Genomic DNA, 25,318 nt, shown 5'->3' with positions numbered 1-25,318 from the left:
GTCATAGACCTGCCTGGCTGGACCTGTGGGCACTGAAAAAGAGCCGTCCAACTTCTCCTTGAAAATTTGGCCTGCGCTTGGCTTCTGAGGCTCTGTCCCCCGCCTTAGGCTCCCGCAGAGCTGACCTTGCTCCTCTTGGCCGTCTCCCCCTGCCCGGCCCTCAGCTCTGACCTCTTGGTCCCATCAGGCCCCTGGCTGCCCGCTCCCTGTAGCTGACGCCCCGTAGCCACACCTCACCTCCGACTCCCGCGCCAGCCCACCTGGCCAGCTGCCCGCTGCCTCGGGGGCCTGAGGACAGACTCCTGGTTCCTCCTCCCTCCCTAACCAGAAGGGCGACAGCTCCATTTGCCAGAGCGCAGGACAAAGTCCTCACCACCCCCAACTCCTTCACGCCTCAGGTTCTGGATGGAGAAATCCTTTTGCTCTGTCTTCAGAATATCAGAAACCCAACCCCTCCCGCCCACTTCCTGGGTGACTGCAGGCGCCTCTGAAGGTCTCCCGGCTTCTGCCCGGTGGTCAGTGGAACGAGGTTCCCCTCCCCCGCATCCTGTGGAATGTCGCCTCCACCTCCTGAGGGCCAAAGAGGCCTTGCAGCTGGGAAGCGAGGGTGGTCCTGGTGACAGTGACCCTAGGCTGTCCTGGGGTCAGAGGCAGAAGGTGCGCACTGACGGAAGCAGGAGGAGCGCGGGCCAGGAGCCAAAGGAGGAGGGTTAGGGTTAGTGAGGAAAAGGATTCTCTCCTGGAGCCTCCAGAAAGCGCAACACGGACAGGCCTTGATTTTAGACTTCTCAGTCTGTGTGGTTCTAAGCCAGTAAATTGGTGGCGATTTCTTACAGCAGCCAGAGGAGAGGCACACCTTGCATGTGGCCCTTGCGGCCCTGTGGGTCTGGCCCATGGAGCCTCTAGCCTCTGGATGGCTGCGTGAATGAGCGGTGGCCTTAGCTGGGGACGCCTGGCAGGCCAGGGGACCAGGAGAGGACAGGACGGGAGGCAGCCGGGTGAGAGGCAGACAGGGCCTCTGGAACACCCAGTCTGGCTCCCAGCAAGAGCCTGGGGCTGACAGGGAAGGGGACTGCGGCAACTCAGCACAGCCCTGCGAGGGCAGGAACAGGGAGGGCCCTCTGTGGGCCAGCGAGGGGCGGAGACGCTGGGCCGAGGTGCTGGGTGGGTGGGCATGAAGATGGCAAATGGAGCTTTGAGATGTGGTTTGGGTAGAACGGAGGACTTCCTGAGAAGCGGAACTCAGGGTGGATTAAGGCAGGACACAGGGGTTTGGGAGAGTCGCGGACGGGGAGTTCGGGGACAGTACTTTTCTCAGACACCTTGTACAGGTGAGCGAAACAGCGAGCCCATGTGCCTGGAAAGATCTTGGGCTCTAGGGCTGCAGTGGTGACCTGGGCCCAGGGTCTATCTCATTTTCTCTTTTTCTGAGTTGGCACTATTCTCAGGCAGCACCCTGCCCCCATGCCAAATGGCCCCCAGCAGCTCCCAGATGGTATCTCTTAGAACACCAAATCTAGCAGAGAGAGGCCTTTCCCCCATAGTCCCGGGGGGTCTTTTACTGACCATGCCCAAACCTGCAGCAGTCACTGGAACTGGAGGCTGGCCAAGCCAGGCCCTGTCCATCCCTGAGCCCTGCGGGTGGTTCTTCTGCGGCAGTCGGGCATTGGAGGGAAGGGGCGCCAAGCCGGCTGATGGGCACAGATGCCAAGGCAAAGGCCAGGCCTGCAGGAGGCAGGAAGGCTGCTCAGGCCCAGCCTGACCTCTGAGGTTGAAGCCCAGGGGGGAAGAGCGAGAGCTTTCCTTGTTGCGCCCAATCCACTGCAGGATGCTGCCTGGCCAAGCCTGGGTCACGGGCTCCAGTCTCAACCCTCTTCCAGGCAACATGGGGCAAGTTGGGAAGGGTGAATTCCAAACCAGAAGCAGCTGTTCCAAGAGGAGGTCTGCATACTGAGGACACGGGAGACGTGTACTAAGAGGATCCTCTGACTACAAGTGAGGAGAGAGGCTTGGCTGGCCTCTGGCAGGGAGCAACAGAACCAGGTCCAGGCCGGACTCGGGGTGTGTCTCAGAGGCTGCTGTCTCAGGACCATTCCCAGGTAGCAGCCTCCCCTGCTGCCTGGGGGAGGGGGACGTGCCCAAAGCAGGCCTCAGGCACAGACGACTCTCCACCCCAGGAACTAAGTCACAACCCGACCTCCAGTCTAACAGCTTTTATGAAAGACATGAGCCATGGGTCCATTTAAAAATCATTTTTTTTATTAACATCATCTTCCCATTTAGCCAAGTGTCTGCCATGTATAAGGAATGTCGGTAAATATTCCATTTGAAGCTTCTTTGTACATATTTCCATCGATAAATAAACTCTGAATTCACATAAAAAAGTTAAACTTAAATAACTCATATTTCCTTCTCTTGTAACAGGCATATATTGGTAAAATATAAATATTCTTGGACTCAGGCTTTGTTCTAAGTGAGGAGAACAGTAATTCTTCACAGGGTACAATTATTGACAATAAACCGAGAAACCGCCAGCTGGTGTCCTGGCGTGGACGGGTGCTGAGGTGGGAACAGAGGATTCACATTTGGTTTCTGGGCTGCGGTGGCCGAGCAGAGGACAGACAGTTGTTTTCTTTACAGCTCTGATAAAAATAATCTGTTCTGCCACTGAGTTTCACCTTTGAATATACTCTTCTACATTTGCTGATTAACTCCATAATCATTTCACTTAAAACTCAGATGTCAGCTAACCAGATATGGCACATAATCCCTGTGAACCCCGCCAGAAGGTTCAGAGACTGTCACCAAGCTGGCACAACAGCAGAGGAACGCATGAGGAGCGAGCGGTGATGGGGTGGTTGGTGAGCTCGCTGTGGTCAGTGGAACATCCTCCGCGGCCTTGGAGCGGCAGAGCCACCCCCGGGCCACAGGGTGTTCCCGGGCCCAGGCAGAGCGTCCTTGGCGTGCGAGGCAGGTGAGGCAGGGCCTGCTCAGAGCACGCGGGGGATGATGGTGAAGGGCACGGCCGGGCTGCTGGCCTCCAGCTCCAGGGCCGTCAGGAAGCACTCGGTGGCCGCAGCGTCGTTGCCCTGAGCTTGGAGGACCTCGCCCAGCCCGTTCCACACCTCGTGGGCTGTCGAGTTCACCTGCACTGCGTCCCGGAGGATCTTCTCTGCCAGGCTGTAGCGGCCCAGCTGGTGAAGGATCAGCGCCTGCCGGAGGCAGAGAGACAGACAGACAGTCAGACAGGTCACGCAGCTCTGGGCACCTATTTGTTCCTTCCGTTTTCAGTAGTTCCACGGAGGTGGGAATGTCACTCCAGTCGGCTGTGAACACAGTAACCCCTGTCTCAGGGCAATAGTCAAAGCAGTGGCTTGGCCCCCGTGGAGCTGCTGGAGTTTAGCCATCTTTGACCAAAGAGGCAGCTTCCTGTGGTGCATCTGCAAACTACAACCAGGAACGCACCAACTGCAAAGGCACTCTCTGTGCCGCCTCAGGGTGCCTATGGGCCACGTCCCAGCACCCACCAGCCTGATGGAAGGCTATCGTCACCTTTTGGGCTTTGACCTAAAGAAATGTCACTGGGGCCACTGCTGTCATGGTGGTGATGACACACTTCTTAAAGCTGCTAACTGCCTCTTGCCCTAACCAAGCCCTTGGGCTCCACGTCCCCAGCTTGCCCCATCTGGGCCCTGCACAGCTGTGGCCCTGCACAATTCCAGTCAGGGTGTGTTTGTATGGGCCCCAGAACATCTGGTCCCACCGTGCCCCCTCGGCCTGTCCAGAGCAGTGCTCATTTGGACACTTCCACCCAAGGGCTACGCCTTGGGGAGGGAGCTGAGGTCAGAGTAGCCTCTTTGCTGTTAGACCTCTCATGGCCACGACACCTGCCCAGAACGCGCTCTGTCTTCTTTTGGATCAGTGGATCTCAAGTCTTTTTAATAGTTCTGGGAAAATTTGGCAAAATGAAATCTCACTGAGAAAACACATAGTTTTATGTATAAACAGTCACAACTGAACTGTTCCAGGTGAAGGGCAAAGGGCAGGAGCCCAGTGTCCCCCAGGGCTCCCACAGTGGCCCTTGATGGCCATTTGAAGATTCTCCCTTTGGGCCAAATATCTCCAAAATGGCCATTCCTGGGTGAAAGGTCAGACTCTTTCTAGGGTTCTCCACATATGCGTGGCTATGTGGGAAGGCTCGCCTCCCAGCCAGACTCTGTGGTGGCCTGCTCCTTTCAGTCTGACTCTTCTTTGTACTAATGTCACCAATGCAACACCTGCTCCTGTTGGAATCTTCCTCTCTTCACCAACCATCGAGGTTTGCTTTCCTAGGCCTCCTATAAGAGTCTTCTGTAAGACTCACCTTCACTCACTGGCATAACTTTCTAGCCTTGATGTCCCGCAGCCCAGGGGATGGAACCCAGGGTCTCATGCCTGCCAGGCAAGCACTGTACTACTGAGTTTCATCCCGGTCCTTTTAAAACTTGGCATCCTGTGGCCTCAGCTTCCCAAGGAGCTGAGATTACAGGAGGGTATCATTACATACCTTTCCTTTGATTTTGCACTTTCTAGAATCCAAGGTATTTTAAATTAAACATGGATGATTGGTGACTTTTTAGGGTTACTTCAAAGCTTAGTAAGGGTTAGCTTCTCCTTTGAAAGATCTGACACGTGATTAGACTATTTTTTTAAACATTTATTTTTTAGTTGTAGTTGGACATAATACCTTTATTTTATTTTTATGTGGTGCTGAGGTTCGGACCCAGTGCCTCACACATGCTAGGTGAGCTCTACCTCTGAAACGCTCTGGCAGAAGAGACGCATTTCTGCCCCTGGACTGAGCTGCGCCAAGCCCTTCTGCCCACCCGTCACACTGGCAGTATTCCCCCTGCCACCCAGTGAGCTGAGACAGAAATGGGGCCATGCTCCCGTCTCTCTGAACCTCGTTCTCGGAGGATCTGAGACAACCCTCTTGCCTTTGCTGTTATGTATTTCCTGACTGCCTTGTCCTGTACCATTCCAGGTGAATGCTGAAACCCCTTTGTTCCTCCCTCTGGGATCACACTGGTCTTGCCTGGCATTTGGGTGTGTGGACACCCGACACCTTCCAGGCTAGTCTTTCCACCAGGAATGTGACAGGGCTGCTGGTCCTTCAATGTCAACCTAGACCTCCCTCTAAGTTTGGCCCTTCTCTTAGGTGGGGTGTGCAAGTCCCCACAAGGCCAGTCCAGACTGCTCTCCAGCCTGGGCTTCACCATCGGTCTCTTGGAAGCAGGATGGCCGGTGCACTGTCATGAACAAGGTGCCTGCCAGCCTCAGGCTACGCCCGAGCCACAGGCCGCGTGGCACGTGTGCAGGGGGCAGGCGGGCTCGCCCTGGAAACACATGTCTGAGACAAGCTCTGTGCGGTAGTAGGGCATCTCCAGTGGGCAGCGACCAGGCCCAGAGGGCTCCTTGGGCTGACTTCCCACCAGAGCCAAGAAAAGCAACCTGACTTCCAAGAGTCACCCAGACCTAAGACCAACTGTGAGCTTGTGGCCAGTGGGATGCCAGCCAAGGGGACACACATCCCCAGGGCAGTGTGAGCCCGAGGGTGGTCCTTTACTCAGAGGTGGAGGAGTGGGAGCCACAGGTCTAAGAAGAAGAGAGTTCAGAAAGCTGCTGGAGGGAAAGTGGAGGAGGAAGACGCAGAAGGAGGGGGAGAAGAAGGAGCAGGAGCCAGACCCTGCAGAGGACGTGTCCCAGTCTGCACAGGGTTTCCTCCAGCCCTCTCCATCCATCTTAGAGAACAAGGGAACTGGTGCAAGAATAGGCAGACTCTCAGCTTGGGCTGGGCTTTGTAACAGGACGAGAACCCACACAGCCACAGTCTTGACAGCGGATGTTTCCCCAGTGCTGGTGACACATTGAGCACTATCCTAAGTGCATTTGATTCCCAGGGGACCCAAAGCTATTTCACATGGGCACGGCTAGGACCCGTGTGCAGCAGGATGCGAGGGCTGCTTCCACTGCCTCGAGAGCCCAGCGGTAGCCCCTGGCCTGGGCCCCCAGTGCCCCAACCCCTACTTTGCAGGTACACGCTCCTGCAGAACCTGCTTCTCCAAACTCCTAGGGCCTGCCTGGGTCCTCTGTGCGGAGTGGCAAACACTCCTGCCATTGTCCAAGATGGGGGGTCTCCCCGCCCTGAGGGGCAGCCAGACCTGACAGGAGATCACCTGCCCAGGATGCAGTCAGCAAGACTCCTGCTCCTGCTGCTTCCTTCTAGGGGAGGGCCTCAGCCTCGCCTCGCCTAGAACATTCCAGTGTAGCCCAAGGAGACAGGAGCAGGCGGGGACTCGTACAGTGGGGCTGAGCAGCAGAGTGAGGGTTAAGATAGGGGTTCGCATTCCCCAGGGGGTTCCATGGGCTCTCCTGCCAGGAGGCCCCCTGTACGCTTCTGGCAAGAGTGACGGGGACCTCGGCATGGTGTAAGACAGAGGTGTCCTTGCTCACTTGGCTGCTCTCGGTGTGGCCAGACCCTGCTGCCGTCTCCCTCTGTGGGAAACCCCTCGCTGTCAGGAACCATGTGGGCACCTGACTTGGCTCCTCTCCTATTGCCTTAAGTGCAAGGAGGCAGCATTCAGAGGCCATGTTCTTGCCCAAGGTCCCTGGGCCAAAGGACACAATTTGTAGGCTGCCAAAGCCACCAGACTGTGCTGCCCACCAGACTGTGCTGCCCTTGGGCCTTGTGAAGAGAGGCTAAGGTCTCTGCAGGCTCTCAGGCCACATCTGCGTCAGTCAGGTTTTCCTCGCTGAGACCAAAATACCTGAACAGAACAACTTAGAGCAGAAGAGCTTGTTTCGAGCTCAGTGTCAGAGGTCCGGGCCGACCTCATTATTCTGGGCCCCGAGGAGGGGCTGAACATGGCAGAAAGGGGTGGGAGGAGAAGGGATGATCAGATCACGGCAACCAGGAAGCAGAGACAGAGGGGGAGGAGCCAGGGACGGAATGTATAATCCCCAAAGGCAGGCGTCCAGTGACCCACTTCCTCCAGCCAGGCCCCCTGCCTACAGTTACCACCCAGTGATCCATTCAGTGATTAATCCACCAAATAGACCCACCCTCTCATGATCTGGTCCTTTCATCTCCCGCACCAACACAGGGGCTTTTGGGGGACACGTCTATCCAAACCCTAGCAACACCCCGGTGCCCTCAGGCAATAACCTAGTTGCATCCAGGCAACAGCCAAGGGCAGCAGCGCTCTCCCCTTTCATTTCTTTGGCCACTAATGGTCCATTTGATTGCTCCTCACGACTGGGAAATGGCTCCTCTGGAGGCACCGCTTTTCTCTGGCTTAGGCCTGCATCCTGATGTTCACTCTTAACCAGGAGGGCTCCTTGCCTCTCTCTGGTGGCTCAAAGGCTGGCTGGGATCTTAAGGTTTGGGTGGCTGCAGGTGTCACAGGACTGGGGTGTCCTGTTAGGCAGAAAGTGGACCAGCCAGGGTGGAGGCCCGAGGGTGCTGCTCTCGGCAGCCCGACTGTGGGTGCTCCAGGGTACAGGGCAGGGGCATGTCTACCCACCCCCCAAATTCCCACTGAGAACCAGCCCAGTGGACTCATTTGACCATCAGCCTTGGCACTGGGCCACTGAACTTCTGCGGCTCTTCAGCCTCCAGAGACCTGACTGCCTTCCTCAAGGAGGAGCAGGCTGCCATTCCTGATGCCTGGAGGTTTTCCAAGCAATCTGTTTAGCGGGATTAATCCCCAAAGCTGGAGCTGCTCAGGGAGGCAGCACAGACCTGCTGGGGCAGCTTGGCACAGGAACGAAAAACAGGCCTCCCCCAGTGCCGCAGGAGCAGCATGGAGATCAGTCACTCCGCGGGATCAAGCAGGGCAGATGCCAGCTGGGGTCTGAGCTGTTGCTCAGGGCCAGTGTTGTAAGAACATTGGCCAGAGGAGGACTGGGACCTAGATGTGTCAGAAGTGACATGCCACCCACATCCCCATGCAGCCAACAGGCCTTCTTGCCCTGCCCCAGCCCGAGCTCCTCCACTGGAGCGTGGATATCCTTGCTGAACTCACACGCCCTGGCTCCTCTCGTCTCCAAAGACCAGGGGCCTCCCTCTGAGGCTGCACTGAACTCCTCTCTTTGCCAGTGCAACCTGACCTCCTCCGGGTTCTGTCAGGCTAGCTGCCAGTGACACACTGTTGAGTCCCTTGAACGCTGAGCACTGCCAGCCTGGCTGTCCCTGCTGGAGCCCCAGTCCTCAGCACAAAGCCCCAGGACTCCCCATTCCTCCAAGAGCCCAAGACACGGCTCCTGCCTTGGGCAGCCCTATCCTGGGACACGTGGCTCCTGCTCCCAGCTACCACCTGGCAGGAAGAGATTCTGATGACGTATTTCATGACCACATGACCTGCCTCTCATGGCATCTGCATCGGAATTGACAAAAACCACCAGGAGATGGCCCAGACACCCTCACCAGGTCAAGGAGAAGCTGCTACTGCAGACCACATTTCACAGACAAGACAACCTGGGTAAGGCCTCTGTGAAGTGAGACTTGACGTGCATGCGTGTGGCCTCTGCACCTCCTGCAGAGGGTACGGAGATCAGCTCCCACCTTCCCAGCCCTGGTGGGGCTGCCCCAGGAGAAGGGGAAGCTCAGGGCTCACGTGCTAGTCCCTCTTGTAGACACAGTGGAGACAGCTCCCCAAGCTTGTAATTATTCTAATCAGGTGTTTTGTACAAATAAAATCTTGGTGATACACCAAATTGGAAATAAGAGATTAAATTAAACCTGTTATTTCAAATCAGACAGAATGGACTTGGACTTGGCTAGCATGATGGCAGCTAGCATCTTCCTCATGCCCGGGTAATGGCTGCGCCAGGACTAAACACCTGGCCAAGTGCCCAGGGAGCTGGCAGGAGCCCTGGAGCCCCGGGATGTCAGAGGCAGCAGCAGGCGCCTGGCCATTTTCTGAGTCAGAGACCCACAGGGCCAAAGCCCCTTTGGGAGATCTTGAACCTCCCCCTGGCCAGCTGAGTGCTGGCTTTGTCACGGCCCACTGCTTGTACCTTGAGGGGCACAGGGAGATGATGTCCCTGAAAAAGAAGCTACTGGGGAAGAGAAGTCCTGGGGCTCAGCGCCAGTGGGAGTCAGCTGCACCTCTCTGGGTGGCTTCTGCTTTTTCCCAGGCATGGTGTTGTGGAAATCAAGCCTCTGGTGCAAGGATGGAGGCGACCCACTCGCCAGTGCTCTCTGTGCTAGGGCCTGGGTGCAGCTGTGGGCCCCACACCCGCATCGCGTCGCCGGTGGCTGCCTTGCTTATGCAGAGGCTGGGAGGCCACAGCAAGGCCGAGGACGGGGAGGAAGGCTGATGTCAGGGTGCCTCAGATTTAGGTCAGAAACTCCACCATGACACCACTGCAGGGTAGGGGGTGCGGTGTTAAGGTGGTGTGGGCAGGTGGCTTCTCCAAACACACAAATAGACCGGGGGACAAAGGCATGGACCCGCCACTCACATTAGCCTCCAGAGCGCACAGGGTTCTCGTCCACGTGTGGAGGGTTTTACTGGCTGCAAGGCGTCCTCCCACCTATCCTGTGTGACAGGTGCTATGCTAATGACAATGCCTCATCTCCGGCTTTGCTGTGAGCGCCCGGAGGCAGGGCTGAGGGAGCCTGGTCATCTCTGTACCTCTGGGCCTGACACTGAGCAGGTGGCTGGTAATCAGGGCAGAAAGAATAAATGAGCAGGCCCTGAAAACGTAAGCGACAATAATACATTTAAATCCAGGTTGCCTGTGTGCAGGCGCCAGCCCTGGGCCTGCGCTCTGGCTGGCACGACTGGCCTTGGGGAGGGTGAGGGGGGCCTTGGGGAGGGTGGGGAGGCCTAGGCACCCAGGGCCTTCCCAGGGCAGGACATGGGGCACAGCTGGGGCCACTGTAGCCCCCCCAGGATTCCCAAGACCTTTGGACAAAGGTGATGATGTAGCAGCTAAAGGAAAGCCTGCCTTCCAGCTTTCACCTTCTAGGCTGGGGCTAAAGGGCTCTGTGAGCCCTGGCTGCTGTGGGCGACACGTGTCAGAGGAACCTCTGCGCCCCAGAGGAAAGACTCGGTGTTGTCCCAGGGCAGAGGGGTGCCGGGCCTTCGGGGGCCCATGCTCTGCATTTCAGATGCTTCATCTGCAGGAGGAGGACAGTGGCTCATGGGCAAGCGACAGGACCACATGAGGCGGTGTGTGAAGCTCCCAACGGCTGTCCTTACTACTGGGACCAGAGTCCTTCTCGTTCCTGCTAGGACCTGAGGGGAAAGGGGGCCCTCCTGTGATGCCAGCAACTGGCCGACTCTCTGCTGCCTTCTCTGCTCCTAAGAGCAGGGACTGTCTTAGCACATGCAGCATCAGGAGCGGGCCTGGCAGAGGGGGCTCTTGGAAACACTTGCTGGACAGATGGAGGGAAAGACGAGTGGGTGGCTGGGATGCCGTGGGTAGAGGTAACAGAGGCAGTGACATGGTCTGCTCCTCATACTGTCCACTAGCAAGCCCCGGCAGCTCTGGCCTCAGGTCATCCTGTCCATGCCCCCGAGTCAGGCCAGCACACTCAGAGCCTCCTCTACTCCCAGGGAAGGCAGTGTGGTGTGGTGCCTGGGGAAAGTGCTGTTCCCGCGGAGCCCAGAGGGCTGCCACGGCCTCCCTTAGGCAGCTCTCACATGTCACACAGCCTCTGCTCACCAGGAAAACCCCAGAACCCACCCGTGGTCATCTAGTCTGACGCTTTTTTTGCTGATGAGGAAACAGAGGGCCAAAGAGGATAAGAGTCTGCTCAGGGCCTTGTCCCCACTGGTCCCTGAGTGGGGCCAGAGGGCAGAGCCCCAGGGTTGGTGGAGCCAGGGGCAAGCGCTGAGGTTGTCTCTGCACACAGGGCTCCGCAGCTCTGGCACTGCCTGGACCCCAGCTGTCTGCTGCCTGTCCCCCCAGGGGCTGTGTGCATGGCAAACTGAGTCGGTCCCCACAGGAGCTCCTCCCCACCCTGAGGCCTGGTCTGGGCGTCTGCATTCCCAGAACACAAGCCTCAGCTGAGAGGACCCACCATGCCATTGCTTTTGGGTATTTGCATTTTCTTTTCTGAGGACTCCATAGATCAGAGGGAAGGGAGGGTGTGTTTTCAAAAATGTTTCTTTCAAATCCGAACATAAATAGCAAACCAGTGCCGCTCTAAGAGACCACAGGGAACAGGGCTTTGAAAGGCCTTCTGTGGAGCAGCTAACACAGCCTGGGGCTGCCCCGGCCTCCCGCCCTCCCCAGTGGCCTTTCTTCTCTCCAAAGCAAAAGAGAGGCCATCAGTTTGGGGCATAAGCGTTTTGTGGCTGCAGCTGCGAACCCACCTGCTTTCCACCAGTGCCTCAAAAGGGAACAGGAGCACCACCTGGGGGTGTACAGGAAGGGGCTGCTGGCTTCTCCACCTGGATTCCAGCAGCCCTATGAGCCCTGCTCTCTAAACTGGGCTCTGTTTTGGGTTTTGTTTGTTCTGAGAGTTTGCTAGGGGGACAAGCGCATGTCTAGGCCAACAGTGCCAGCCTAGAAAGCCTCCCTCCAGGCCAGGAGCTCCCGGGGCCCAGGTCCCAGGTGTGCGGCAAAGGCAAGCACGTCCTGACCTACCCCACACGGCTCACATCTCTGCCCAACAGACACCAGCGCAGGGGGCCTCATTCTGTCTGGACAGGGCTGAGTTTTTCCTTTGGGTCACTTTACAGTTTTGACGCAGCTCCCCCAGAGGCCAACACCAGCCTTCATGACCACCTTGTGCCGCCCAAGCTGCAGGGGCAGTGGCACCCGGTGTGCTCGCTCTCGGCTCCTCCTTAGGCACACGCACCTGCTGTGGCCGTCACCCGGGAGCTTCCAGCCCCTCCGCCCTGCTCAAGGCCCTGGATGGGGACAGAGTGTTCATGAAGCCACTTAACCTTCAGAAGGACAAAGGCAGCTTGTGTGCTGCTCAGGGGAGCCTGGGCTGAAGGGCGGTTAGGAGGAGGCTTCGGGGACAAAGGACAGGAGAACGCCAGCTGACATGGTGGCGGGGTCCTACTGCCCAAGGTCAGCTTGAATGCAGGAGCCTCTGCAGAAGCGAGGGCCCCAGGCTTCACCCTTTCCCACGGAGGGGGATGGGACTCATGAAAACCAAATCTCCGGAACCGCTGTGGCCTCTGCCTCCACTGCCCAGGTCTCCCTGCTTGAATGTCAGAACCAAAACATGAGCTCAAGCTGCTACAAGTCACTGAAACAAGTCCCCAAGGCTGGGCTGCCAGTCAGACCTGGCACGAGCCTAAGGAACCAAACCAGGGGGTATGAGACTTCTGGCCTGGGCCAGTGGGGCAGGGGCACGGCCTCAGACCCCAAGGCTCTACCCACCAGGGTGAATGTGTACTCGCAGAGTTTTGGAAAAGGCCCTCCCACCCCATCCGCTGCTGTGGAGGACCCCAGAGGGTCCCAGGGGAGGACGGGCGTTGCTCACCGGGGACATCCAAGGGCTGCAGGAGCCACACTCTTGCGGGGCCTTTTCCAATCATGTGTTTTATTTGAAGAAATGGGCTTTGTGGGGAGCAGATCTTTCCAGCATCAGCTCTGAAGGAAGACCTCAGAAGGAAACAACTGAAGTTTTCAAAGGATTCTCCTCTTTCTAAGGCAACAGCCAACCAGTTGTGGAAGTCCCCAGGGCTGGGACAGGTGCTGGGGGCTCTGCCTCTGATGCACGAGTCTCTGCCGTGGTTCCCGACAGGAGGCCTCTGGCTACACCTTCCAGTGCGGGGAGCTCACTGCTTCCCCTGCAGCCCACGCCCAGTGGACCTTGTCATCGAAGCCCCACTCTTGACGTTCTCGGGGTCTCCTGGAGTCATGTGGTGAAGCCCCCATCCCTTTCTACTGGATAGCCCCCCTTAAAGGAATCTTCTAGAACAGCTCTCCCTCCCTCCCTCTCTCCCTCCCCAGGGTTTCCACCCACTCTCTCAACCTCACTGAATTCTGCTACTTAACAGGCCCTTCAAAGGAGACCTCACTGTGGGTTCAGACAAAGGCATCATCAAGCCCCAGGAAAATGTATGGCTTTCACTCTTTTTTTTTTTTTAAGCATCTGACCTGCAGAATCGTTTAAAGCTGCTTTCTTCCAGGAAGGATTGGAATATTCTAGAAGAGCTTATTCTGCAATGAGCAGCAACCCAGAGTGACAGGCGGTTGGGACGTGAACACCAGCAGTGAGGATGCGTCAGTTTGGCCATGAGCCCAGGGGCCCGTCCAGCCCCAGTGCATCTCGCACAGACGTGCCCTGCGCTTCCTCTGGCCTAATTTCTTTGAAACTGGGTGCTCAGCACTAGTGCTGAAATATCCAGAGGCTGTGGTGGCGGCTGTTACAGAGCAGTCCCTGGGGGTCAGAGGGACATTCAGCAGAGGGACCACAGCCAGCCTGCCAGCAGCTTCCAAGTCCTACAGCCTCACTGCCTACCTCCTGCAGCAGGTGTCCAGGTGGTGGGGTAGGGCATGGACGCTTTCCCAAAAGGGCCAGCATCCTTATTTTATAGGGGCAAATAGAGGCCCTGAGGGGGACAGGGACGGCCATCTTTCAGTATCTGTGGGGAGCCTGGTCTGGGATACTTCAAGTTCCATACATGAATACAATGGGCAGTGCTGGCCCGTCACCTGTGCACATCCTTCTGGATACTTCAGATTTCTCCAGGCCACTCATAATGCCTGATACAATGCAAGTGTCTGTAAGTAGTCATCACACTGATTTAGTTAGGAAATAATGACAAGAAAAACTGCATGTTTAGAATAAATGCAATTTTTCCCTAGATATTGACCTGTGGATGGCTGTGTCTGTGGCTGGGGAAGCTGTGGCTACTGAGGGCTGACCGCACCCTGCCAAGATCACAGAAGTGAGCTGTGGAAGAGCATCTGGGTGCCTGTGCTCTCAGGGTGGGGCCCAGCTCACTCTGCTATGGCCAAGGTTTCTAGCTGCCTCTCCTTTCTACCAACAGGCACTGGGTGCCATGGGTATCTCAGCACTGATGTGTGCTGGGGCCTCAGTGGCTCACACTGCCACAGGGGCCAGGCTCCCTGCCCTTTCAGAGGACACAGGCTGGGCACCGGAGGGTGCGTTTGCTGTGGATCTCGCCCACAGAGGCACCCTGAGCTGGCCAAGGCCTTCTCTGTTGTGTGCAGTGCCGGCATCTGCCTGTTGGCAGGAGGATAAGAGGACATTCCTACCTTCTCTAAACAAACGGGAAGGCAGGGGCTCAGGGCCAGGGCAGCCGGTTCTTGGCCAGGGCTCTGGAGCAAGTCCTCTGCCAGCGTTCTGGGAGCAGCCATTGTTCCCTAGGCCTAATTCGTTGTGGAGCAGCTGCCCCTTGGTGTCACACCTGAGTGGTCTGAGGCCACCTCCCAGACAGGAGGTCTGGTGACAGTCAAACTCCCAATAACAGGTAACGAGGTGGGACCGCACGTATTACTCCAACCCAGGGCCCCAGAGACCAGGCACCCTGTGTGCATCTGGAACTCGGCGGCCCTTTACTCGCCCTTGGTGATCAATGGTGTGGTGACATTGCTGGTCAGGGGAGAGGGGCAGCAATGACTTCAGTGGTGCAGGCTGACTTTACCTCAACAGCCATTGGGCTCGTCTCTGACTTGGGTGTTGCAGCCCAGTGAGGCCTCTGCTTTCTTCTTGGAATATCCCACACAGGAGGCCCAGGCTGCCCTGTGCTAGCCCTGGAGTGGAGTCACTTGGCTGCCCTCAGTTGAGCACTTGGGTGCCAGGTGCTGCTGCAGTGGGGTCCATGGGGACCAGGCAGGGAGGGTCCTGGGGAATCCTGGTGCAGCCCGAGATGCGACACTCACAAATTTAAGGAACACACTCACAGAGGCACTGATTGATGTGCTGACCTGAGAGTGTCAGGTTAGCAAGTCCCATGCAGTAGCAAAGGACAGTAGCAAAGGGATACCAGGTCCAAAGAACAGCCCAGGCTGGGTGGGCCCTGGTGGGAATCTTCCCCATCCTGACATGGTTCTTGGTGATATTCCAGGCTGAGCCTGCAGACTCCCCATCCCCAACTGCCATTTCAGTCATGTGCTTTGCTGCAATGACTGTGAGCTCAGAGGCCGGGCCTGAGTGTGGAAGTCGGTTGCCAGCTCCCGGGAGAGAGTGTGCTTTGGCCCTAGCGCTGTGGGACTTGCGCACCGCAGCGTGCTCTGTGGGTGCTGGCACGGCCGCTCCTGCTGGTACTTTTCCATCGGCAATAGACTCCTGCTGACTTATTTATACATCTCCCTGGTTGACTTATTTATTTATTTTTATCTACCTTCCCCAATAAATTGGAGAACAGGCAGGGAGGCCTGGAAGTCAAGCACCTCCCCACGGCCCAAGCCATGCACAGAGTGGAAAGTTTGGTGCTAATTACGCCCCTGGGACTCTAGGACCCCTGTTGCTACAGTGAGACGAGCAGGCCCAGGCAGAAGGCATGGCCACGGGCTCTGGAGGGGAAGTGCTGGGTGGGCTCCCACAGGAGGTTCTCCATGGTCAGAGAACAGTTCACACGTAACCACTGTGGAGCTGTGAGGAGGGTCCTGTGGAGCTTCCTGGAGTCCCAGGACCCCAGCCCCATGCCTGTGGTCCAAGGCTGGAGTCCCTTTCCAATGACATTGACAGCCTCTGCTTCAACCTGTCCTTCAGTGAGGTGGGGAGGGACGGGTGACCATTTGTCACCAACACTGAGAGCAAAAGCCTGTCCCTAGTAACCTCACAGAGAAGCCAGAAGTTGTGCCTTTCCTGGGGCAGGAGGGCAGGAGCCATCCCCTGGGGTGCACCCTGGGACCGCTCAGTGATCCGCCATCAGCTGGCAGCCTCCTCCTCCTCAACCTCCATTCTCCTAATCTAGAAAGTGAAGGGGCGGAGTTAATGGCCTCCAGCTGAGAACTCTAGGGCTGATGGGCTCTTTCTCTCAGTGGAGTGTTTTTGGAGCACCTGATACCCAGCCTGTCTGTTCCCCCAGGGCTTGAGCACAGTTGAGGTGTGGGGGAGGAGCTTCTGAGAGGAGAGAGAGTCTGGAGCAACTTCCCAAGGAGGAGCAGAAGGTGGGTAAATGACTCCCAGCAAAACTGAGTGCAAACAGAAAGCAGCCCTGGCCCCGACCTCTGCACAGGGGGAGCAGGCAGCTCTGCTCCCATCTCCCTGGAGTGCAGCCACCCTGCAGGGTCACCAAGCAGGTCAGGACAACTCCTTAAGGGTGGCATTGAGAACTGGTGGACTCGCTGGGAATGCTGGGAGGCTGCAACAGGCAGCAGGGCCAGGAAGGAAGTCTGCTGGCTGGACTCAGAAAACAGAGCCCAGGTGACTCAGGTCATAATATGTCCTTGTTGGTTGAAAGTCTTTCCAGCCCCTGGCCAATTCTTGGTATACTGTAGGCACATAATAGGTAACCAAGAGAGTGGGCGTCACCCCCAGCTCGACTCCAGCCACCCATCCTGTTCAGCCCACGGTCTTCTATGTGCCTCCAGGCCCAGCCTGAAGGCAACTGCTGCCCCGCCCGCCCAGGCCCTGCTGGGCCCCTCAAGCAGCCTCTGGGCAATGCTCTGCTGCATTGGACTGTGGAGGGACAGTCCCAACAGCCCACTGGAACCCGGACTCTGGGGTAACTCCCCACCTGCTACGCGTGCGGTCACACTGGGACCTTTGCCATCTGCCAGGATCGAGCATAAACTGTCTTTCCATTTTTACACAAGAACAAACAGGCATGGGAAGATACTTTCCCAGGAAGGGAAGACAGTAATTGATAAGCCTTAGAGAAAGTTTTCTCCCACAGAAACATTTCAATAACAGAGAACTCACAACCCAAGTCTGGGCAAGAGGGGCAGGGGGGCTCGCTGACAGCACCCCATCTTTCCTGGCTGCTGCTCATCACAACGCATGCATTTCTGACGCAATAGCACCAGAGAAAGGTGAAAAAACCAAAGAATGAAAAAACCAAGACCAAAACCAAAAAGAGACACCCTGGCAGTTTTCTTGGAAATGGGATATTTCTGGTTTCCTCCCCCACCCCCCATTACTGAGCCTTGAACCCAGGGGCATTCTACCACTGGGCTACATCTCCAGTCTTTTTAATTTTTGAGATCGGGCCTTGCTAATTGCTGAGGCTGGCCTTGAACATGCCTCCTTCTGCCCCAGTCTCTCAAGTCACTGGGACTATAGGCAACCAGCAGCGATAGGGACTGTCACTCCTGGAGATTTCATAAGCTTCCCCTCTAGAGCACCTGAAATCAGGCCCACAGCTGGAACAAGGACAAGACGAATAGGCTGTGGTCCGTGGGGTCCCAGTGGGGAGTGAGTGACACCTGGTGAACTGCGTGGTTGGGGGGCCAGAGCAGAGACCAGCCCTACACCGTCTTCTCCTGTGCAGCTGAGCTCCTATCACTACCACTTCAGTGTGGAACAATCCAGCATGGAGACGGAAGTCATTTTCTCAAACACCCCCAGTTAGCTCTGAGGGGAGGAGCAGCAAGCTGCCCCCATCTGCAGAGGTGAAGGGTTGCTGAGCTAACAGGCACTAGCCCCTGCCCTTTAATGGCTACAGTGACGGGGAGCAGCCCAGCCTTCTCAGAAGTCAAATGGCCCTGCAGGAAGCTCCAACCCAGGGCCTTGGGGAGCTCAGACAATGAGGGGGCTGTGCTGGAAACTGGAAAAATAAATGCAAGTGGCCACAAATGCGGCTCCTGTGGTTACTGCTCAGGCTGTGGTAGACTTGGGCAAGGTGAGTGTGGTTCTCTGGGCCAGAGTGCCCTGCTATGGCTCTGGCTGCCCCAGGATCCGTCCCCAGTAACCCCCCTGGGCAGCCCATTCTCCCACTGGGACACTTTGCTGAAAAGGGAGCCTTCTTATTCCTAGAGAACAGGAAGGGGCACATCATATCAAATCTAGGGGTCTGGGGATCTCTTCACTTCCTATGTGATGCCAACGGAAAGGCCTGTCAGACTGCCAGCCGCGAGGTGAGGCTCCTGTGCAAGGCAAGTGCTCAGGACTCCAAGTGACCCGTGGAATGTTTACTTCTGCATTATAGAGGCTGAGTGGCACGCTGAGGTCACACAAGTCATCACTGTATGATGGAGCTAGACTTCAAATGAGAATATTTCCTGCTCTGCTCCAAATTGTGCACTTCCCCACCACACTGCCCATTCTGTCACTGCCTGGACAATTCTGACACAGCCCCTCTCTCCTGGGTCTCCTCCAGTCTGTCTCAGGTGGAGGGCAGGCGAGCCCCATGAAATCTGTGCTACAACACCCTCTGCCAGGGTCCTGAGTCGGGGCCACTGGTTGCTCCTCTCTGCCCATGGCCTCTGCTGTCCCCGACTCTCCTTTGCCTCTCTCCTTCAGAATAACACTTCTACCTAGACCAGTCCAGAGGAACGGGTGCCAGAAAAGTGGCCTCCTAAGAGAAAAGAAGCCCTGCTCCGTGGTGCCTGCTGATTTCCGTGGTGTAATCCTCCCACCGTGGCTGGCTTGGCTGCCCACGTGAGTTCGCTGCAGTGGAGCTGGGGCGAGACAAGCCAGATGAGCTGGCCCCAGCAGGCACTGCACGTGCCTCAGAGCTGGCAGGGGCTGAAGAGGCCCTGGCGCTGGAGTAGAGGGCCCACGAAGGACATACAGGTGATTCTGGGCCTTAAAGGGCACCGATTCCAGCACCTAAAGCACACTGTCATCTTTGTCATTTTGCCAGTCGAGAGGGGCCACACAAAAATACTGTTTTCTTGAGTGCTGAGGACATGGGGGGTACATTTTCTTTACCACGGGGCAACTCAACTAGCAGAGGTTTGGGGCTTCGTGCAAGACTCCCTGGGAAATGGGGACAGGATGGGTCTTCTTCAGCCTCCACAGAGCTCCAGCAAGGAAGCCTTTGGAGCCTCACTTCCCTGCAGCCATTTCCTGGTAAATGGGGCCATGTCCCTGTCATGCTTGCTGGTGGGTACCTGGATGTTAAGAGTGGTGGCAGGGAGTGGCTGGAGGGGGCTGCTGTCGGCAAAAAAGCTGGCTTTCTCTAATCATTCCACAGGCAGAAGTGGATCTGCCACGTTTGTGGAAGATGCCAGGCAGCAGGTAAAAGAGTTTAACAGCTTGTGGGAGTTCTAATTAGGGAGCCAATTATAACTCGATTGACCTGCCTTGCTTTGAAAGGCCTGGAAAAATGCATATTGTCCTTAGGAAGAAGCAGATTTTGCTTCTGGTTTGTTCTGGGAGATCCCCGCAGGGATTGCTGGCTCGGGCTGAGGTTCCAGCCCCACGCATCTGTCTGGATCCCTTGGCCTAACACAGAGGATGAGAGTCACGCTGCAGGGACGCAGGGCCCTGTAGGGAGGGGCTGCTTTCTGCAGTGGGCCTGCTTTGCTTCTTCATTTATGAAGAAAGACAGAGCATCATGCACCAGAGGCTCCCCTGCGGGCCTGGGCCAGCAGTTTCTGCAGCATTTGGAAGGACACTGGCCAGCATTTCTATTATGAATCTAATCGAGGCTGACCTTTGGCAAGGCTGGGTTCCAGGCTGAGGGTATGTGTGTGGGTGCGTGCGCACATCCAGGATCCCTGCCAGTAATAGTCACTGATGTTACAAACTTGGGGTCACCACCAACGCCTGGGGGACTGACAACTGGCAAAGAGCTGAGTTTCAAATAGACTCTTAGAGGGGCTGGTTCATATTTCTCCCAAGATCTAAGCCATGACAGTGGTCATTAGACACCACTGAAGTCCTGACTCATGCACGTGACCATACCTTGTTCTCTCTCAGCCCAGTGAGATGGTGCCACTGTCTCCATGCACTGAGGAAGGAATGGGAGGCCCAGAGAAGCCATGCTGCTTGCCAAGAGCCCAGGCTCTTTGTGTGGAGGCTGTTGCTCTAATTGAAGCCATTTCTGCTCCTGACACTTAGCCAAGGGTGACTTTGCTGACCTAGACCCTCCTCTGCACAGTGGCATAACCACTGCATGGGAACAGGGCCTCATATGGGCCATAACCCTAAACTGGTGGCAGGGTAGGGCTGTGGGAAGTAGGGCTTGTGAGTCTGGTAGAGCCTGGTCCAAATCCTGGCCACAAAGGGATGGGGAGGGAGGGAGGAGAATCTGTCTACACCATCAGCAGCTCAATTTCCAAATGAGTCAAATTTCCTCCTGCTTCTTAAATGCTGGTGTTCTTTGAGGGCTGTCCTAGACCATCTTTCTTCCTCTCTGGGGTTTACATCCCAGGTCCAGCTTCAGCTGTCATTTACTGGCCACAGTCCCTCCCCAAGGCCACTGCATCAGCCTAGTCACATGCAACTTACAGACCTGTCCAGGCACATGCAATGGGGCATCTCTGTGTAACTGACCAGGTCACTACCTCAAGGTGGCCAGTGAGATCTGCCACCAGCCTCTTTCTTCTACCTGCTCCTCCCTCCTGTGTCCCCTTACATTGAGGAAGGCCTGAGAGCCAGCCTGAGCCTTAGTGACTGTCCTTAGTGACTTAGTTCCCAGCAACCTGCCCTCCACAGCAATCTCTCCAAAACACAAACCTGGTCACATTGACGTTAGTTGTTTAAATTTGATCTTAAAAATCTCAAACCTGTAGAAAAGTAGAAAGGCTAATATAAAGAACACCTACTTACAAATCATCTGAGTTTACCAACAGTTAACCTTCTTTGCATTGGTTTCATCTATTTTGGGGGCAAGGGTAGTATTTTTATGGTGAACTACAGGCATTGTGACATTTCACCCCTAAATTCTCTCTAAAAAATAATGAGGTTCTCTTATAACCACCCCAACACACCTCACCCAGCAGAAGCCTCACTGGCCTCGGCTCCCTGCTCTGCATGTAGATCTCCCTGGGTGTCCCACACATCCCCAGAAGCTGGCTTGCTATCCATTTAAACTCCATCTGTCCCTGACTTGTGGAAGAGTCTCACCTCTAGTCAGCTGCCAAAACTCAGCCCACGGGTCATTCCTGTGAAACGGGGCCCCAGCCCCACAAGCACAGGGCCCCGTGTGCCCTGCACAGCTGCCCGTCTGCCTTCTGATTTGCCTTGTACTCCCTTGTTGGTGTTTACATCTCTCCCTCCAGGTGGAGTGGCTGGGGAGCTCCTGCACACATCTTATCACTATCATCTCATTTAACTGGCACAAAACCTGCCAAGGGACTGGCATGCTGAATCAATGTGAGGAAGTGACTGACATGGGTCGGATGATGGCTGGCAGGCCAGGTGCTGGGCTGAGCCCTGTCCTCTTCACAAGGCTTTTGGGTGACTAACTAGCTGATGTTCTGAAAGGCTCCCAAAGAAATAATACCTGCAAAGGTATTTTAAGAGATGGGTGTTATATAAACACCAACCAGATTAAAAAAAAAGGGCGGACGCGCACTGGTGGAGGGAGGAGAGGGATCACGTGTCCATGCACGGGAGAACTTGGTGGGCAGTGCACAGCACCCGCAGAGGCTCTCCTTGGCTGGCAGCTCTCAAAGGCCTTCTCAAGGCTCCTGGAGACTGGGGCTTTTGGGGCTCTGGGGAAGCTCTCAGGTGTTGATTTGCTCTATTTTCTCCTTTCCTAGGGGTTGGGGGGGCCAGTGTCAAGCCCCAGGGAGCCAGATGAGGGTCAGGGTCTCCTCCAGTCCTGGCACCCTCTCCACCAGCTGCTCTAGGAGGAGGACACTCTCATCTAACTCCACACAGGTCAGCAGCGCCCACGAGGGTACTTGCCAGGTGGTAAGAGGAGTGCAGGTGGGGCTCTGTGCCCAGGGCTGGAGCAGATTCAGAGTCTGTGCAGGGAGAGGGGCTGCCTTGGCTCCAGGTCAGGACCTCCCCAAGTCTGAGGGTTGAGATTTGGCAATTCCTGGTGCATTTGTCATTCCTTCCTCCAAAGCCACCCCTCAGCCCCACCTTCTGGCTTGTGAGTGGGCTCATAAATCCCTGAAGCTGGTGGTTCAGACACATTCCAGCTCTGGGCAGCAGGGAGAGGAAGAGGCAGGCGCAGGACAGTGGCTTCATTCCAGCAGTGAGCCAGAGAAAGGGGCCCAGAGCCACTGCTTGAGATCCTGACCCCCGCGAGAGCGGGGAGGAAGCCTGTTTCCCCTTCAGGGCAGGAGGCCAGGCTTCCTGGGGCCAGGATCTGCCCTGAAGCAGTCCAGAGAGCTGATCTCTTACCCAACCCCAATCCCAGCTCCAGGAGACAGGCGCCACCCCATCCCACAGATGGAGAAAGGGGGCCTGAAGCCTTTAAGAGTGACAGATCAGGACTCCAGGTGTGGCTGCCACTAACTGATTTGGCTCTTTCCTTGTCTGGCCTTCTCCATCTGTAAAAGGGGCCCTCAAAATAGAAGGTGCAGTGGCGCACACCTGTAATCCCAGCGGCTCAGGAGGCTGAGGCAGAAGGATCCTGAGTTCAAAGCCAGCCTCAGCAACTGTGAGGCGCTAAGCAACTCAGTGAGACCCTGTCTCTAAATAAAAATACAAAATAGGGCTGGGGACGTGGCTCAGTAGTTGAGTGCCCCTAAGTTCAATCCCTGGTACCCCTGCCCCCACCATAGGAGATGTGAATGCGAATCTAAATCTGCAATACCTTCAACTGTCTGGTGAGAGTCGGGTCTGGAGGTTTCCATCTCCACCTGACATTTTAGGCCCTCATCTGTGCTATGGGGAGAGACTTCTCCAGGCAGATGTCCTTCTTAAAGCTTTGGGACTAAGAGTTTTAAACTTGGCATGAAGGTCCAGACAACAGGGAGGCTGGACAAGGCTCAAAGAACCTGTGAGCACTCAGCAGAGAGCCTCTGGGACCAGCCCAGCAACGGGGAAAGTAACCCAGGCATGAGTGAGCTGGACCCTGCAAGCCAGCAGGCCCAGAGTGCCGCCCACCTTCTCCTGGGGACAGCCTCCATTCGAGTTCAGAGGCAGGCGTGTGGGGGAGGAATCACAGCAGCAGGGCTAAAATCCAGGGGGCCAAGGATGAGGAGGGGGAGTTCAGGACCATTATCTACTAAGAAAAAACCCAGAGAAGCGAAACTAATCACCAGACCCAGGCCAGGGGCAATAACTGTGCAAAGCAGGACGGCAGAGAAGCCTAGATGTCAAATCACACTGGAATAATGGCATAGAATTTCTAAGAATAAATGCCTTGGACAGAAAATGTCAGATTTGAAAAAAATTAGCTCATGATGACTAACGAGAAGCTGAACTGCGCTGCCCGCGGCTCATCATCCAGGTCTCCAAACGGAAAGAGTAGATGTTTTCTTTAAGGTGAAGGGAAGGAATTCCTGGTGAGCTTCCATTTCAGAGCCTCCGCTGGGCCTGTGTCACTTCTGGGCATGTGACTTCTCCTCGGTGAGAGCGGGGACCACAATGCCAGCACTGCAACAGCCGCTGCAGCGGTAGGAGGGATTCGAAGACCACACAGCTAGCGCATCTGCGGGAGTGTGCCTGTGCCCGGTGACAATCTGGGGGAGGGTGTAGGTGGGGGGGCACACAGGGGCCACATGACATAGAGCAGAAGCTCTCCTGGCCCAGAGGACATTCCTTTTGCTTCAAAGAGGACGCATATGCCCAATAGCCAGAAAATGTTACACACCCGAAATATGGTTTCAAGAGGATCTTAAGACATGGCGTATGTCATCAGAAACTCAATTACCAGCCCCCCCATTATTCTGACACCTCCCTCTTTGGACCTCCCCACTGGCTTCACACCCCTGACCTTGGCATTGGCAGGCTTGCTTTTGGGTGGGTTACTGCTTCTGTGGCCATCTGCCCCCAAAGACAGGTTGGGAGCACCCAGTAATCCCAGTTAAGACAGTGTGGGTGTCCCCATCTTCCCCAGAGAAGCACCTGCTAAGCCAGAAGGTACCACTGAGCCAAGGTGGGGCTGCTTGCCTCCAGAAAAGTGGAGGACTCTGCCCTGGACGCCACACTCACAATCCATGGGGGGAATCACTTTACGAAGGGCTGAGGCTGTGTCCTGAGTCACCATCCAGGGGCAAGACAAGACCCAGGATATGACAGAACTCAACTACTACACAAGTCGGCTGACCCAAGGACGCAGGGCTTGGACTGGCTTTTTATTTTCAAACATAAAATGATATTTAATGATATCTGTATGACAAGTGGGGTAAAGGACCAGCAGTCCTGGGCTAGGTGACAAGCTCCCTCTTCCATTCCCCAGCACATCAAGGGCTGAGACTGTCCCTTCCTTGGTTATCTGTACTCATAGGACACGGGCAAAGAGCTCTGTCTATAGGGCTCTCTGGACAGAAGAAAGCCTGCTGCTGCGAATGCTCAGTCCTGATTCCCTCAGCATCTGCCACCTTACCATGTCTGACCTGGTGGCCTTGGGAGGGTGGTCGCTGCCCCCATCCAGGACCCTCTAGCAGAGGGCTGTCCTCCCAACCTTGTCCCCCACTTGCCCCACTTGGCTCCTGGAGCAGGTGCTACATATCAGCCTGGGGATCTAGCTGTCCAAGTACACCTGGTTGGAGCTGCCTTACAGCCCAGCAGCTCCTCTCTAGATCCTGCTGCAAAGCACCGTCATCCTGCTGTACCAGAAGGTTCTATCAATTAGCCCTGACTTAGCCTCTGTGGTCTCATGTGAAACCATGCGGCTACATTCTCCAGTCTTGCCTCAAAGTCATTTCCTGTGAGCGTGGTCAGAAAGGATTGTGCCCAGGCCAAACCAGCAAACACCCAGGGCCCTCTGCACAAAGAAATTATAAACCTGGTTGTTTAGAAATAGCACATTCTAGTGGCATCTGAGCAAAACCTACTGAAGGGCAACAGCACCCAAGGCTCTGGGCCTCATCTGTGATAGGGGATTGATGCCTGTCAAGTCGTCACTCCCAAGGTGTCACTCCCTGTTGCCCCCACACCTGTCTCATAGGCCACTATGCTCCTCAGGACAGGGCCCTCCTCTCAAGGGCCTTCCTGTCCAGAAAGACACATCCATGAACAGGGACATCCACGGGGGCTCAAGAAGGCCTTCAAGAGACAGAGTCAAACGCTGAGGGTCCAGAGGGCTTCTCAGAGGAGGTGACAGTTGAGCGGGGGCCTCCAGATCAAGGAAAGACCCCCACATTGGCCATGGGGAGAGTCCTCCCTTCCTCAGCAGCCGGGTCTGGCAGGCAGAAGGCTGAAGGCCCAGCTTAGCTTCCCGCAGACCAGCCAGAAAAGTCCCTACTTGAGAACCAGTCACACCAGTCAGGCCTCTGTCCATTCCCTCAATAAGCTGGGTCACAGGCTGGACAGACAGACAGCAAGCAACACTTAACAGGCAAATGCTCTGGCCAACCACCAGCCAAGACAGGCTCTCAT

The 25,318-nt window shown here is 56.0% G+C and overlaps 1 protein-coding gene across 4 annotated transcripts in view; it reads right to left on the bottom strand.

Moving 5' to 3' along the window:
• Positions 1-2,237: 2,237 nt before the first annotated feature.
• Ttc7b (tetratricopeptide repeat domain 7B) overlaps positions 2,238-25,318 on the bottom strand; it is a 234,360-nt gene continuing 211,279 nt past the window's right edge. For all 4 annotated transcript variants that reach the window (XM_076849750.2, XM_076849751.2, XM_076849753.2 and 1 more), the window contains one exon: positions 2,238-3,212. In XM_076849750.2, the coding sequence (XP_076705865.1) occupies positions 2,991-3,212 (222 nt within the window). In that variant the 3' untranslated portion in view covers positions 2,238-2,990. The remainder of the gene's footprint in view (positions 3,213-25,318) is intronic.

The sequence above is a fragment of the Callospermophilus lateralis genome, chromosome 3, assembly GCF_048772815.1.
Source record: "Callospermophilus lateralis isolate mCalLat2 chromosome 3, mCalLat2.hap1, whole genome shotgun sequence".
Taxonomy (NCBI): Eukaryota; Metazoa; Chordata; class Mammalia; order Rodentia; family Sciuridae; genus Callospermophilus; species Callospermophilus lateralis.
Note: the sequence above shows the minus strand (reverse complement) of the source record. Positions and strands in the feature narration are given on the sequence as shown.